This window comes from Gossypium hirsutum, chromosome D11 (assembly GCF_007990345.1).
Source record: "Gossypium hirsutum isolate 1008001.06 chromosome D11, Gossypium_hirsutum_v2.1, whole genome shotgun sequence".
NCBI classification, from domain to species: Eukaryota; Viridiplantae; Streptophyta; class Magnoliopsida; order Malvales; family Malvaceae; genus Gossypium; species Gossypium hirsutum.
Window position 1 is genome coordinate 2,931,442 of NC_053447.1, and position 14,163 is coordinate 2,945,604.

Consider the following 14,163-nt stretch of genomic DNA (forward strand, 5'->3'; position numbering starts at 1 on the left):
CCTCCTCCAGGAGGTGGTGGCGGAGGTGGTGCTCCTCCACCAGGAGGTGGTGGCGGAGGTGGTGCTCCTCCTCCTGGAGGTGGTGGTGGCGGTGGTGGTCCAACTCCAAGAGGTGGCGTTGGAAGTGGTGGTTCAATTCCAAGAGGCGGCGGTGGAGGTGGCGGTACCCCAGAAGGTGGCGGTGGAGGTGGTTCTCCAACAGTAGGAGGCAACGGTGGAGGTGGTGGAGCTCCATGCATAAGTGGGGCTGGTGTTGCAATTTCATTAACAGGTGGAGGTGGTGGGGGTGGTGCTCCAAGGGGGGTAGGAGGTGGAGGTGGCACTCCAGGTAATGGGGGAAGGGGTGGATGAGGGACATCAAACATTGATAAGGGTGGTGGAGGTGGAGGAGGTGAGACACTAGACATTGATGGGGGTGATGAAGGTGGGGCACTAGACACCAATTGGGGTGGTGGAGATGGAGGTGAGGCACTAGTTGAAAAAGTGGTTGATAAAGGTGAAGGAGGAAGTGAAGCACTAGACATCGATGGGGAAGGAGGTTGGGTGTTAGATGTTGATGGGGGCGGTGGAGATGGAGGAGGTGGGGCACTAGTCGTCAAAGTGGTTGGTGAAGGAGGAGGTGGGGTGCTAGATATTGATGGGGGTGGTGGAGATGGAGGGAGTAGGGCACTAGTCATCAAAGTATTTGGTGAAGGTGAAGGAGGAATTGAAGCACTAGACATCGATGAGGGAGGAGGTGGGGTGCTAGATATTGATGGGGGTGGTGGAGATGGAGGAGGTGGGGTACTAGTCATCGAAGTGGTTGGTGAAGGAGGAGGTGGGGTGCTAGATATTGACGAGGGTGGTGGAGATGGAGGAGGTAGGGCACTAGTTGTCAAAGTGGTTGGTGAAGGAGAACGAGGAATTGAAGCACTAGACATCGATGAGGGAAGAGGTTGGATGCTAGATATTGATAGGGGTGATGGAGACAAAAGAGGTGGGGCACTAGTCGTTGCAGAGGGTGGTGAAGATGGAGGAGGAAGTGGGGCAGTAGACATCAATGTGGGAGGTGGAGATGGTAGTGAAGGTGAAGGAGGTGGGGCACTAGTCATCAAAGTGGTTGGCGAAGGTGAAAGAGGAAGTGGAGCACTAGATACCGACGGGGGAGGAAGTGGGGTGTTAGATATTGATGGGGGTGGTGGAGATGGAGGAGGTGGGGCACTAGTTGTCAAAGAGGGTGGTGAAGGTGGAGGAGGAAACGAGGCAGTAGACATCAATAGGGGAGGTGGAGATAGTGGTGGAATTGAAGGAGGTAAGGCACTAGTAACTGAAGAAGGTGGTGAAGGTGGAGGAAGTGAAGCACTAGACATTGATGGGAGTTGTGGAGCTGGAGGAGATGGGACAATATTAGTCAAAGAGGGTGGTGAAGGTGGAGGAAGTGGAGTACTACACATTGGTGGGGGTGGTGGAGATGGAGGAGACGAGGCAATAGTAGTTGAAAAGGGTGGTGAAAATGGAGGAAGTGGAGTACTACACATTGGTGGAGGTGGTGGAGATGGAGGAGACGAGGCAATAGTAGTTGAAAAATGTGGTGAGGTTGGAGGAAGTGGGACAGTAGTCGTTGAAGAGGGTGGTGAAGGTGGAGGAGGATGTGGGGCAATAGTTGCTGAAGAGGGTGGTGAAGGTGGAGGAGGAAGTGGGACACTAGTTGTTGAAGAGGATGGTGAAGGCGGAGAAGGAATTAGGGAACTAGATGTCAATTGGGGAGGTAGAGATGAAGGTGGAGGAGGTGGAACACTAGTCATTGAAAAGGATGGTGAAGGTAGAAAAGGAAGTGGGGCAATAGTCGTCAAAGAGGGTGGTGAAGGTGGAGGAAGTAGGGCATTAGACATTGATGGGAGTTGTGGAGGTGGGTCACTAGACATTGATAGGGCTAGTGGAGATGAAGGAAGTGGGGTGCCATACACTGATAAGGGTGATGGAGTTGGAGGAGGAGGAGGTGGAGGTGGAACACTAGACATCAAGGGGGGTAGTGGAGCTAGAGGAGGAAGTAGGACGCTAGACATTGATGGGAGTGGAAGAGCAGGAGGAAGAGGGCAGCTAGATATTGATGGGGGTGATGGAGGTGTCGGAGGAAGTGAGGCGTTAGACATCAATAGGGGTGATGAACGTGGAGGAGGGAGGGCACTAGACATCAATGGGGGTTGTGATGGAGGTGGAGGAGGAATTGTGGCACTACAGATCAATGAGGGTGGTGAAGGAGGAATTGAGGTAGTAGACATTGATGGGGGTAATGGAGGTGGAGTTGGGGCACTAGTTAATGGCGGTGGTGGAGGAGATGGGGTAGTAGACATCAATGGGGGTAGTTCAAGGGGAGCAGATGGAGAATGAGGCATTGGTGAGGGCAGTGAAGAAGATGCACGCATTCCCAGCAATAAAGGTGGTGGTAGTGGTATTGGTGGAGTAGAAGCTATGTAATGAGGCATTGGTTGCGATAGAGGTGCCAAAGCTCCATACTGAGGAGGTGGTGGGGGGGGTGGGGGTGGCAAAGGTACATGTCTAGTGGGTACTAGAGGTGGGAGGGGAGGGGAGGATGGAGCATCACACAATGGAGGGGCTAGGGGTGGAGAAGGTGCTGATAGCACTTCATGCATGATAGATGGAGCCATAGCACCTTGAGTTGGAGGAGTGGGAGGGGGCTTTTGATGGAACGAAGGTACATTACCAAGTTTTGATGTACCCAATGATCTGACAGGAGATGGGCGAGGAGGAGCTTGAGAATGTAGTACATTAAGGAAAGCTGAAGAAAACCTAGACTTCAAAGGTGGTGAAGGTGGTGGACGAGACGAAAAGAGTTTAGAAATCTGAGGATTAGAAAATGGGGGAGAGGGAGGCAGTGGAGGAGGAACTGCCACTGGATTTTGAGAAAGCATCCCAGTAGTATGTACTTTTGTTGCTGTGCAAGGTGGTGGTGGAGGAGGAGGAGGAGGAGGGGTAGACAATGCAGCAAAAGACATTCTAGAAACATTTCCAGAAAGTGGGGGAGGTAGTATAGATATTGTATTTTCTTCCAAAGATTGTGAAGCCAACAAAGATCTTGGTGGAGGTGGGGAAGGAGGAGCAGGTGGTGGTGCGGCTGCTGGAGTGCTAGGTGGAATATATACTGATTGCTGTAAGCCAGGCAGTGGTGTTGGAATTATTGGAGCGGTATATATTTCTTTTGGAGAGCCTGAAGGCTTTGTAAGGTCAACCTTCTGACCTTTTTGCTCGGATGAAAAATCCTTTGAAGTCTTTGTATCGTCAACCTTCTGACATTTTTGCTTGGATGAAACATCCTTTGAAATCACGGCTCCAATAGAACCCTTTAGATTGGAAACAGACTTCGATTTCCTCAAAGTACTGGATGGTACAGGTGGTGCACTATTAGGTCTTGATGGTGGATACGATACATGCATCGAATTAGCATAAGATCCCTTGTTAGGAGGGATCCACCGAGATACGGCATTTGGCTTTGCTGGCCTTGCAGGTTGGCCCTGAGGTTCTAGTTGTCGGCTCTTTGGTTTCACCAGAGCAGAATCTGAAGCTGGTTTTGGAGACAGCCCGTCTTGTTTCTTTGAAATAGGCAGTATTTTCTCGGGTTTAGATCTGGAAACATCAGTTTTCAACCTTTGCTTCTTCAGTGGAACAGATTCTTCTCTATTGCCTGTATCTGCCGTGTCTTCCAACTTGCCAAGCACATCTTCTGTCACCTCCTTGGTTTCTCTCTCTCTCAACAGGTTGATAGTAAATTCCACTGAACCGGCCTTAATGTCTCCATCATCAACAGCTATGTCTTTCACAGCATTAATGTCAGAATCCAGCTTCATGTGTAATTTGTAATTCACATCATCCATAGCTATGTCCTTCACTGCATCTATACTAGAATCAAACTCGACATCCTGTTTTTTATTCCCATCATATGTGGAACATTCTTGAATTCTATGGGGATCTACATCTTCCCTCAAGATATCTTTCTGCTCTGGCTTGTTTTCATGAACTATCTGACTGTCATAATCCACCTTTCCATCCAGTGCATGGGGATCTACATCCTCCCTTGAGATATCTTTCTGCTCTGGCTTGTTTTCATGGACTATCTGACTGTTGTAATCCACCTTTCCATCCAGCAAATGGGAATCTACATCCTCTCTCAAGATATCTTTCTGCTCTGGCTTGTTTTCATGAACTATCTGACTGTCGTAATCCACCTTTCCATCCAGCGCATCGACTTTTCCATCCAGCACATCAACCTTTCCCTCCACCGCATCAACTGCATTGCTGAAGATCTCTTCCACCTCGAAAAATTCCTCTGGTGAAGCACATTCACCGTCATTCCGATCTTCACTTTTTGTTGCGACTCTGGGGAGATTAGGGACAACCGCATCACGGTCCATAAAAACCACCTGATACAGATATGAGTATGCATTCAACTCCTACAGGTTTAGAAAGTAAATAAAAAAAATAGTCACAGACTAATAACCTAACCTACCTCTACTGTGAAGTCCTTTGGAAATTGATGCCTGGCATCCCACAACACATCAACATCATCGTGATTGAATATTAAAATATTTCTTCGAACAAACGCTGTGTGAAACATAACTCTGAATATCGTCTCTTCATGTACCAAATCGTCATATAAATGGACGCACTCAAGCACAACATCCCCTTGAATATGACAATGAGTATCTATTGTCACCAATGCACACTCTTCCTGCAGACAAACCTTATTAGAACATCCCAAATTTTGGTCAATTTATCTTTCAGTTCAATTGCGTGACTTAGGCATCACCTTTCGGAAGTAAGGAACTTGCTTTTTCGTCTTTGAAGTTGAAAACAGAAGCTTAGAACTTCTATTGGCTGGTGTTTTGGGGTCCATTCCATAAACATGTATAACTGGCCTGCAGCCTTCTCCCCCTTCAAAAAGAGGAAGAACTCTAAGAATTATGCAATCCAAATCTCTAGGTGTATGTGCTGGAGGCCAATCAGAACTCAAATTCCTTCTAGAAATATACTGCAAATATCTCAAATGAGAAGGCCGAGGGTTCAAAGGGGACAGAAGCTTGAGAAGGTCCCTAGGAGATTGCTTGTAGACCATTTCAAGAGTCTTCTGCTCACCACTATATTGTTTTCGGTATAACAGAAGACTGGCAAGCATGAAAGCGAGTACAGGCCATCCTCCTCTTTCACAGTGCATCAAAAGCACATTCTGCTGCCCTTCCAATGACAACCAGCTGTCACTCGATCGAAGGAAGTGATGAATCATTTCAAGTGGCAGCAACGGGCATCCCTCATATTGCCGTGGGTAGTCCATAACTGTCATGTCATACTCGCTTAAAATGTCCGAAATTCGGCTCCGCCTGTCCCCTTCTCTGAAATTAAAAACCATGAAAGAAGCATCTGGAAAGTAGTCTTGTAGCTGTGCCACAATGCTACCCATATACACTTTGAACTCATCTTCTTCCAAAACGTCAGCAGTGAAGCAACAGTCAAATACTGAAAAACAACCGACACAAAAGTTGAATCAAATGAGCAAAACTTATTAACCATGTGCCTCCAAAAAAAAACCAAAATATAATATGGTAAGTTCTAGCTGTAAAGTTCGTTACAAATGCTCACAAAAGGAAGTTTTATAACTTTTCCTAAAATGGAGAAAAGCAAACTATAGTTCCAAACAGAAACATTTATAAAATGGTATGGAAATTCGTATGCATTAAGAAAACACAGACAGCACATCAGTTTCTAAGTTCATTAGCAAATCAATTCAGTAATTCTGCTTTAAGGTGAGAATGCCACCCAATTCTCCCCAACAACCACGAAAAGAAACAAGCTAAGAACCTTCTTAATTGTAATAAAATATCCCAATATTAATCAACAGAACCCTAAAATTCATTAAATTAAGAGTGCATGGTCCAAATAAATTAATACAAAAAAATATGTAGATAAGAAATTAAGTTCCCAGATAGAATCAGAGAATTCAAACACAATATCCATTGGCATTCCTCTGATAGAATGTAGATGGTTTCCAAATTTTAAAACTGCCGAACAATAAATTAGAAGAAAAAGAAAAGTTACCGTAGACATGTTCGGAGATCTCGAGAAGCCGATCCGGCGGCTTCCGGTAAAACAAGCGTCTGAACAGCGCCATCTGATGGCGCTGTTACTACGCCGATAGTATCCAAAACGTTTTCTTCCTATCACCGCAAATTGGATCACATTTCTCTTTCAATAAACCCACCACGGATCCCCGAGTCAGGTTCTCAATTTCAAATTTAATCGACTCAATTCCGACGTAAATTCAACACAAAAAAGTTTCCTGACAATGCCTTCTTTAAAACACGCCAAATTATTCAAATAAATTAAGATTTCTTATCATAGAATTAAAATCAACACAATTTCTCCGTCAATGCCCGCTCCAAAACGCACCAAATTATTCAAATGAATGAAGATTTCTTATCATAGAATTACTAACAATTTCAATTCATTTTCCAATACGTAACCGAAACGGCAAATTACAGAGAGATACGGAGAGAAAGGCAAAGAAAATGAAATGATTGAGGGAAAATGACAGAAAGTTTGGCGCATAGAAAATTCATAAAATATTTTTTAAAAATTATTTTATAAATTTAAAAGTGAGAAACAAGTGACAGTAGGTGATGAAATGAGATTATGAAGGGGAAATAATAAAAAATCAAAAAGAAAATTACAGAATTGAGAGTTGAAAACAATTCCTGGTGATATGTTATCTGAGTTTTGTTCGTTCTAATAGAAAAAATGGAAAGAAAAAAAAAGAAATAAGATGAAAATGTGAAAGAAAACACTTGGACAGTTGAACCCGGGGTTTTTTTTTTTTGCTTACGTGTATGCCACGTGGGTAGCATTGGTTTCACTACTTAAGTTTGATTTATTAATTTTTTTTTTCTAAATGCCATATAGCTATTAATAAAATATATAAATTTTATGAATAATATTAAATTATTTTTAATTTTGTTAAAATTTTATCATTAAATTACTTTTGAGGATGTGATAATTTTATGAAATTTTAAATTTTATTACTAATTTTTTTCTATTATTAAGTTACTTTATGAAAATGAATGTATCTTATAAGATATGTTATTAAATATTAAAAAATCGTTCAGAGAATTTAAAAATAATAAAAATATAAATATGTTTTTACTTAATTCAATTCATTTATATAATGTGAATAATGTCTTCTTTTCATGAAAATAATCTTCGCTATATACTCTTTATGTGGCAAACAAAATGGGTAATGTAATTCGTTCAAAAAGAAAAAAGAGTAATGTAATATTAAAACTGGCTATTATTGCCCTTCCCGGCGGTTATTGTCGGATTGGGTTGAGACGGTGACGAATAATCTTAATGATCATCTAGCTTAGGTTAGTGAAGGGTTGGACTTGGATGATATCATGAAGGAGAATGTTCCTGTAGCTGACAATGGGCAGGGAGTGGTATTGCTTCCAATTTGGCTACTGGTCATGCGGCTTTGGGTAATGCTGACAAGGTTACTGATGCTGGTAGCCAATGAGGTACGCGGTTTCCATTTTTCTTCTATTTCTCATGAAGTTGCTTTTTTGGAACTGTCAAGGTGCAGCGACCGCGAGGTTCAGTAGGATCTTAAAACTGTTTATTGCTGAGTATAAGCCGAGTGATGTTGCATTACTGGAGACGCGGGTGAATGGGTTAAAGCTGATGGCGTTATTCGGGGTATAGGCTATGCGTTTTCATTCCGGGATGAGACCCGGGGTTTTGCGGGTGGTATCTGGTTGTTGTGGAAATCGAGCCTTCAGCTAGATATAATCCCAGTAACGAACCAGTTTGTTCATGTACTCTGTAACGATGGTGACACTAATTCAAGTTTCTATCTGACAGCGGTGTACGGCAGTCCAAATGCTACTCTAAGGAGACGGCTCTGAGATCAGTTAGCCATGCGGGCTCCTACGTCACCTTTCCTTTGGGTTATTGGTGGGGACTTTAATGGGATTGTTTCTCATGAGGAGCGCAAGGGTGGTTCAATTCTAATATCTGCATTGAGTCAACATTTCATCAAGTTCCTGTTTGGTATGGGTTTGCATGATCTTAGTTTTCCGGCTCCCCATTCTCGTGGTGTCGTGGGAACCTTCATCAAAGATTGGATAGATGTATTGGTAATGAGCACTGGGTAATGGAGTATCCGAATTCTTATGTGCACCATTTGGAGAGGATAGGGTCTGACCATAGGCCCATCTTGCTCTCTACTGGGAGGGATCGAGTGGTAGATGGGGAATGGCCTTTTTGGTTCTTAGCGGCGTCACAACAGCGTCCGGAGTTTGAGGAATTTCTTAGAGGCACTTGGTATTCTTCTCAGGGTATTGTGCAAAACATTGAGCGGTTTACAAATGCTGTTAAACCGTGGAATCGGGATGTCTTTGGCCATCTTGGTATAAAGAAACGGAGTCTCTTAAGGCGTATTCGTGGGATTGAAAGAACAGTGGCCCTTCAAGCTTCTTGCTGGACTTAGAACAGAAGTTGAAACTTGAGCTAGATGATGCGCTAGCACAGGAGGAAAGCCTTTGCTACCAGAAGTCTCGTTGTCAATGGTTGAGGGATTGAGACCATAATACTCGTTTTTTTCACATTAGCACTATGGTTAGGCGACAGGCGAATCTGATTAGGATGCTGAAGCTTAATGATGGTGAATGGTGTGGTGATCATGAGGTATGGAAAATGAGGCTATTTGCTTTTATTCTTCTTTATTCTCGCGTTATCTGAATGTAGGCAAGCACTATCCTATCCGCAGTATGTTCAATCACGTTGTGCATAAGGAGATGGATGTGCTAAGGGCATCGGTTACTAATGAAAAGGTTGCTAATGCTGTGTTTGAAATGGCGCCGTTGAAAGCTCCAGGGGTGGATGGCTTGCATGTGTTCTTCTATCAGAAGAACTGGCCGCTGGTTGGCCCTGAAGTTTGTATGTCCGTTATATTATGTGTGGTGGGCGATTTGATGGATGGGTCAACAGAACGGTGTTAGTTCTTATTCCGAAGAAGGAGGTCCCTGAGATGATTCAGCAGTTCCGACCAATCAGTCTGTGTGTCGTGCTTTATAGCATTGTTTTTAAAGTACTTGTCAATTGCTTAAAGCCGTTTATGCCAGATTGGGTGCTTCCAAACCAGTCTAGCTTTGTCCCGGGCCGATGTATTAAGAATAACATTATTGTGGCACAGGAGATTATTCATTCCATGCGTAAGAAGTCCAGTAAGGTTGGGTGGATGGCAGTTAAAATTGACTTAGAATGTCTTCGATAAAGCCATCCACCCCTGGAGCTTTCAACAGTGCCATTTCAAACACAGCATTAGCAACCTCCGGTGATATTGGGATTCCAGAACTATTGTGGAATGTTATAATGAGTGATATTGGGATTCCAAAACAGCTCTGAGATGTTATAATGCATTGTGTTAGCTTTACGTCCATGCAGATTGCCTAGAATGAGGCTTTAACTGCTGAATCAGGCCACGGCAGGGGCTAACGCAACGTGATCCGTTGCCATTGTACTTATTTGTATTGTGCATTGAGCGGTTAGCTCAAGCCATCAAGCAGGAAGTTAGTGAGGGGCAATGGGCACCTATTAAGCTCTCCAGGCGAGGCCCGCGTGTGCCACTCCCGTTCTTTGCAGATGATCTTGCGCTATTCATGGAAGCATCTATGCCTCAGATGAGGATTCTAAAGAGGGTTCTCGATGAACTCTACCATTATTCCAGTCAGTGTAAGTGTCCAAAAAACGAGTATCTACTTTTCTAAAAATGTCTTGGCACTGTTGCAGTGTAGCATTAGTGCTGAACTTGGGTTCTTGGTGGTGGATGATTTTGGGAAATATTTGGGTGTTCCGCTTCTTCACCGAAGGGTCACTAGATCGACATTTCAATATATTGTATCCAATATGCGTCATAAGCTTGCGTGATGGAAAGCTAAGACGTTGTCGCTAGTAGGACAGATCATGCTTGCTAAGGCGGTTTTGGCAGTCATTCCTTTGTCTACCATGCAACCTACTGTTGTGCCTAAGGGTGTTTGTTTGGAGATGGGGAAAATTATCCGCAACTTCGTGTGTGGGCATCCGGAGGATGAATAGATATGGCTCTTTTGAAATGGGAGCGGTTGTCAGCCGGTAAGGGCAAAAGGGCTTGGCTTTAAGGTGGGCTTCAATTTGATTGATCGGCCAGATCATTATGGGTTCAGGTTTCCCGAGCAAAATACCGTTGGGAGGGGTCTTGTCCTTCCTCTTTCTAATAGTGTGACGTGGAGGAATGGGCCAAAAAGAAAATTCTGATTTTGTTGGTTCCCATTTCAACTTTGTTTTGTTTAAGGTTTAGACTTAAGTTTTCTTTAGATTGGCAGTGGTATAGTTATAGTAAAAAATTTTACCTTATAGTAATTAATTTCATTGTTATTATTGTTTTTAACATTATCAGAAATAAATGTATCATCCATTCAAACTAAGTCATAGTTACTATCACCCTACCAATCAAAGTCAAATGGTCAATTATTAAAATAAATTTTTATTTTTATATTTTTCAAAAAAAAAAAAGAATTTTGATAGTTTAATTTTGAGCCGAGTCAAATGGGTGTAACAAATTTCAGGCCTAAACATTTATTTGAAAACTTCTAAATTGAATAACATGTAAAAAATGGTGAAATTTTGTGCTTTCAATTTGCAATTGAAAGTTAAATCAAGTAGGTCTTAAAGTTAGACCAAACGATTACATAATAAGAAAGCATGCACAATGAAGCCTTAAATACTTAATGTTTGAATTTTATCATGCTTAATTTTTATAAAAGTTTTATATAGTTAAATTCCAAATATTCATCTATTTGTAGATTATACGGATTTAATTTTACTTCTTCATTATTAAAACATTTATTTGTATTTAAATTTTATATTAATTTGATTCTATTTTTATCCAATGTGATCCTTGTGATACATATATTTAAAATGGGTTTAAAATTAATATAAACGATACTGTAATTACAAGGAAATATCTTTTTTTTTTTAAAACTAGTATATTGTATTAACTCGTAGTAAATGATATATTAAACCTAAATTGCTACATTAATATATATCGGGTAACTAATGCAAGTGTAATATGCAATTAAAAGCTAGAATTTAAATGTTACAATTCAAACTTACCAACACAAAAATAAAGACGAGATAATAAAAATTATTGAAAAGGAAAAGCAAAACAGTAATCCATAGCACAACAAGAAACTAGTTATATTGTTATTCTCTTTTTTCTATCCAAACCCAAATAAAACATCAAAACCGCATTTAGAACTACCAAAGTCTTTTATGGTTCCATCTAAGATTTGCAATAAATGAATTTGAAACTACTTAAATTTGAAACTACTTAGGACCAATGTCTTTGAGAGCACAGATCTGCTCTTCCCCCATTGCAGACATAACAGACACAACCAGGTCTTTCCCCTCAGCAAAACCATCCTTGATCTGCAATCACACCAAAACACATGAATGTAAAATTATATAACTACCATCTTCACGATATGTAAATTGGAACCAACATTTTCATGTTTGGATATATAGACATCACATCAGGCACAAGTCGCAAGAGATATTAGTAAAATGCAACTCATATTTTCATGTTTGGAATGTGTTTGTCATGTATATATAGACATTTGCATCAGGTACAAGTCGTGTGAGTTGTATAAGGACCCAGTAAAATTATAGCAGCACAGATATAAAAGACCAATACAGTTGAGCTAGTACAACAAGAGAAAAAGGACTATATTTCCCAAAAAGAATATGGGGTTCAGTAAGGTTTCCCACATCATAAGGCCAGGAAATTATAGAAGAAAAAGACCGAAATCGATCAAATATCAACCTCTCATTCACAATTTTAACTGCACTCCTTCTGTAGAAGAAAGAGGCTGCAAACTGTGCTGCCACTGGAGCCCCTTGAGAAAAGGGTGATTCGCAGAAGGGGCCAATAGCACAGGCAGCATAGGACCCATAGTCCACACAATCACGCAAGGTATTGTCTACTTAGGCTCATTGAACCTCACAATTTTGTCCACAAAAGGCACTCAAAGGTTAAAGATTGTGTGAACACTTATATCGTAAGTCAACCTCTATTACTCAACTGCTATGAAATTCATAGCTCCCTGACAGGATAACGACAACAGGAATAAACATAAATATATAATACAAGTAGCCAACCTTAGATACAGAAAAAAGGCTTTGCAGATTTTAAAATTAAAATCAGCAAATCAAATAACAATGAACTCGATATCAAAAGACCAATTTGCTGAAAAGAATACAAAAAATAGTTAATTACCTGTTTCAACAGGTTCTCATCAGTTGGGAGCCTCAGATCATCCTTAGTGTCTCCACTGTCAGTCAGCAAACTCACCTGAAATATTTAACAAATTAAAAAGAAAAAAACACCAACCACCATTGCACAAAAAACAAAAGCAATAACAAAGTAAACAAACATACAAATCCATCCTCAGAAATGTCGATCAACTGGTAGTCAGTACGATTAACATGTGGAACCTGTTAAAACCAAGGAGGAAAAAGAACAATTCATTAATTCACCGATGCAATTACATAACAGATTAGAAGTTTAATAACATTTTGTGAAGATGATTATAATTTCATACATCACAGTTGTGGGAAGAGGGAACAATATCTTCCAGCTTCTTGGCAGTGAAGATGTCAATTCCAACAAAGTGACACTTAGCATGACCATGCTTCCCAGTCTTGGAGGTCGAAACTTCAACAACCTGGCCAACATCATACAAGTGAACAGCAAGCAAGTGCAGCTAAAACTGCAAATCATTCTAAATAGCAACCATAAGGTGCAAAAACAACAATCAACCATCAACAAGTCATTCATCAAATTCCAAAAACTATCATCAGATTGCTCAGAATAAGAAGACTAGTAAAAAAATTCATTAGTTCTTAACACTATAGGCTTAGGGTTGTTTGTTTTCATTCCTTTTTTCTAATTTTCTTTTGATTAAACATAAGTTACAATAAAGCCAAAGAAAATAGCAAAACGTAAAATCATACAGAATCTTAATTCTTCTAATTTTTCAACAATAACAAATAACATACAAATCCAACTATTAAAATTTACAGCAAAAAAAAAAACAATAGATCTGAACCGTCAAATCTGAACTATACAATTCTGAGGATGCAATCAAACGGATCCTTCAAAAAAATGTAGTTAGAGATTCAAAGAGGGACCTTGCAGGGACGGTTTTTGATGACGATGTAACCATTCTTACGAATGGTTCCGGCCTGTTGTGGGTAGGTTTTGGAGGCACCGGCGTCGGCCTTGGATTCAAAATGGTGTTCCTCGTCCGACATTTCCGGATTTCAAACTTTTTCTTTTTTTGGTATGCTGCAGAACAAAATAGATCGGAGGCGGAGCTGGTGTGAGGGTTTTATATCGTTAATAAATAGTTAAATATTGGGAATTAGGGTTTTTATTTTTTATTTTTTAAATTCTCTCACCCAATTTATATTCGAAGTTAAATTGCGTACTTTTAAATGAAATTATTTTTTTAATATTAGTTTTGTAATAAATATTAAAACTATACTTCAATTTATCCGTGTAATATGATATAAAAAAATTATTTTATATGATTTTATGTCATTTTTCACCAATCACTAATAATATTATAAAATTAACATTATTTTACATTTATATATTGTGTACACAAATAAGTATATTAATCTAATATGAAAAACTATATATTCATTTTTTAAATATATATAGTTTAATTAAAATCAAAGTTTTATATACACATGTGAATCATAATTTAAGTTTCATGTATATAGTTACACCAAATAAAAACTCATGTATAACTTTAATATTTATTTCTTGTTTTTTATAAATAAAGCTTAATTCACTATTTACTTGATAAAATATATTTATTTTTTATAAGTAATTTATATTATTATAAAAAAGCAGATTAAAACTATTATATCAATACAAAGAGTTTTATACAAATTGTACCAGAAAAACCAATTATTTCAATGCAATTAGTAAAATAGAAACAAATATTTAAAAGAATTGCATTAAAAAAATATCAATTTATTAAATTGAACAATAATGCTTCTCTTTACGGAAGATCC

At 40.0% G+C, this 14,163-nt stretch overlaps 1 protein-coding gene and 1 pseudogene across 1 annotated transcript; both read right to left on the reverse strand.

Moving 5' to 3' along the window:
* LOC121223629 (formin-like protein 20) overlaps nt 1-6,775 on the reverse strand; it is a 15,533-nt pseudogene extending 8,758 nt beyond the window's left edge.
* A 4,481-nt stretch (nt 6,776-11,256) lies between these two features.
* On the reverse strand, nt 11,257-13,597 carry LOC107912121 (eukaryotic translation initiation factor 5A). The gene is made up of 5 exons (XM_016840185.2): nt 13,270-13,597; nt 12,681-12,803; nt 12,517-12,573; nt 12,356-12,430; nt 11,257-11,508 (listed from the first exon to the last, which is right to left on the reverse strand). The coding sequence occupies exons 1-5, from the start codon at nt 13,390-13,392 to the stop codon at nt 11,407-11,409; spliced, it is 480 nt and encodes a 159-aa protein (XP_016695674.2). The 5' UTR covers nt 13,393-13,597; the 3' UTR covers nt 11,257-11,406.
* Between the last annotated feature and the right edge of the window lie 566 nt (nt 13,598-14,163).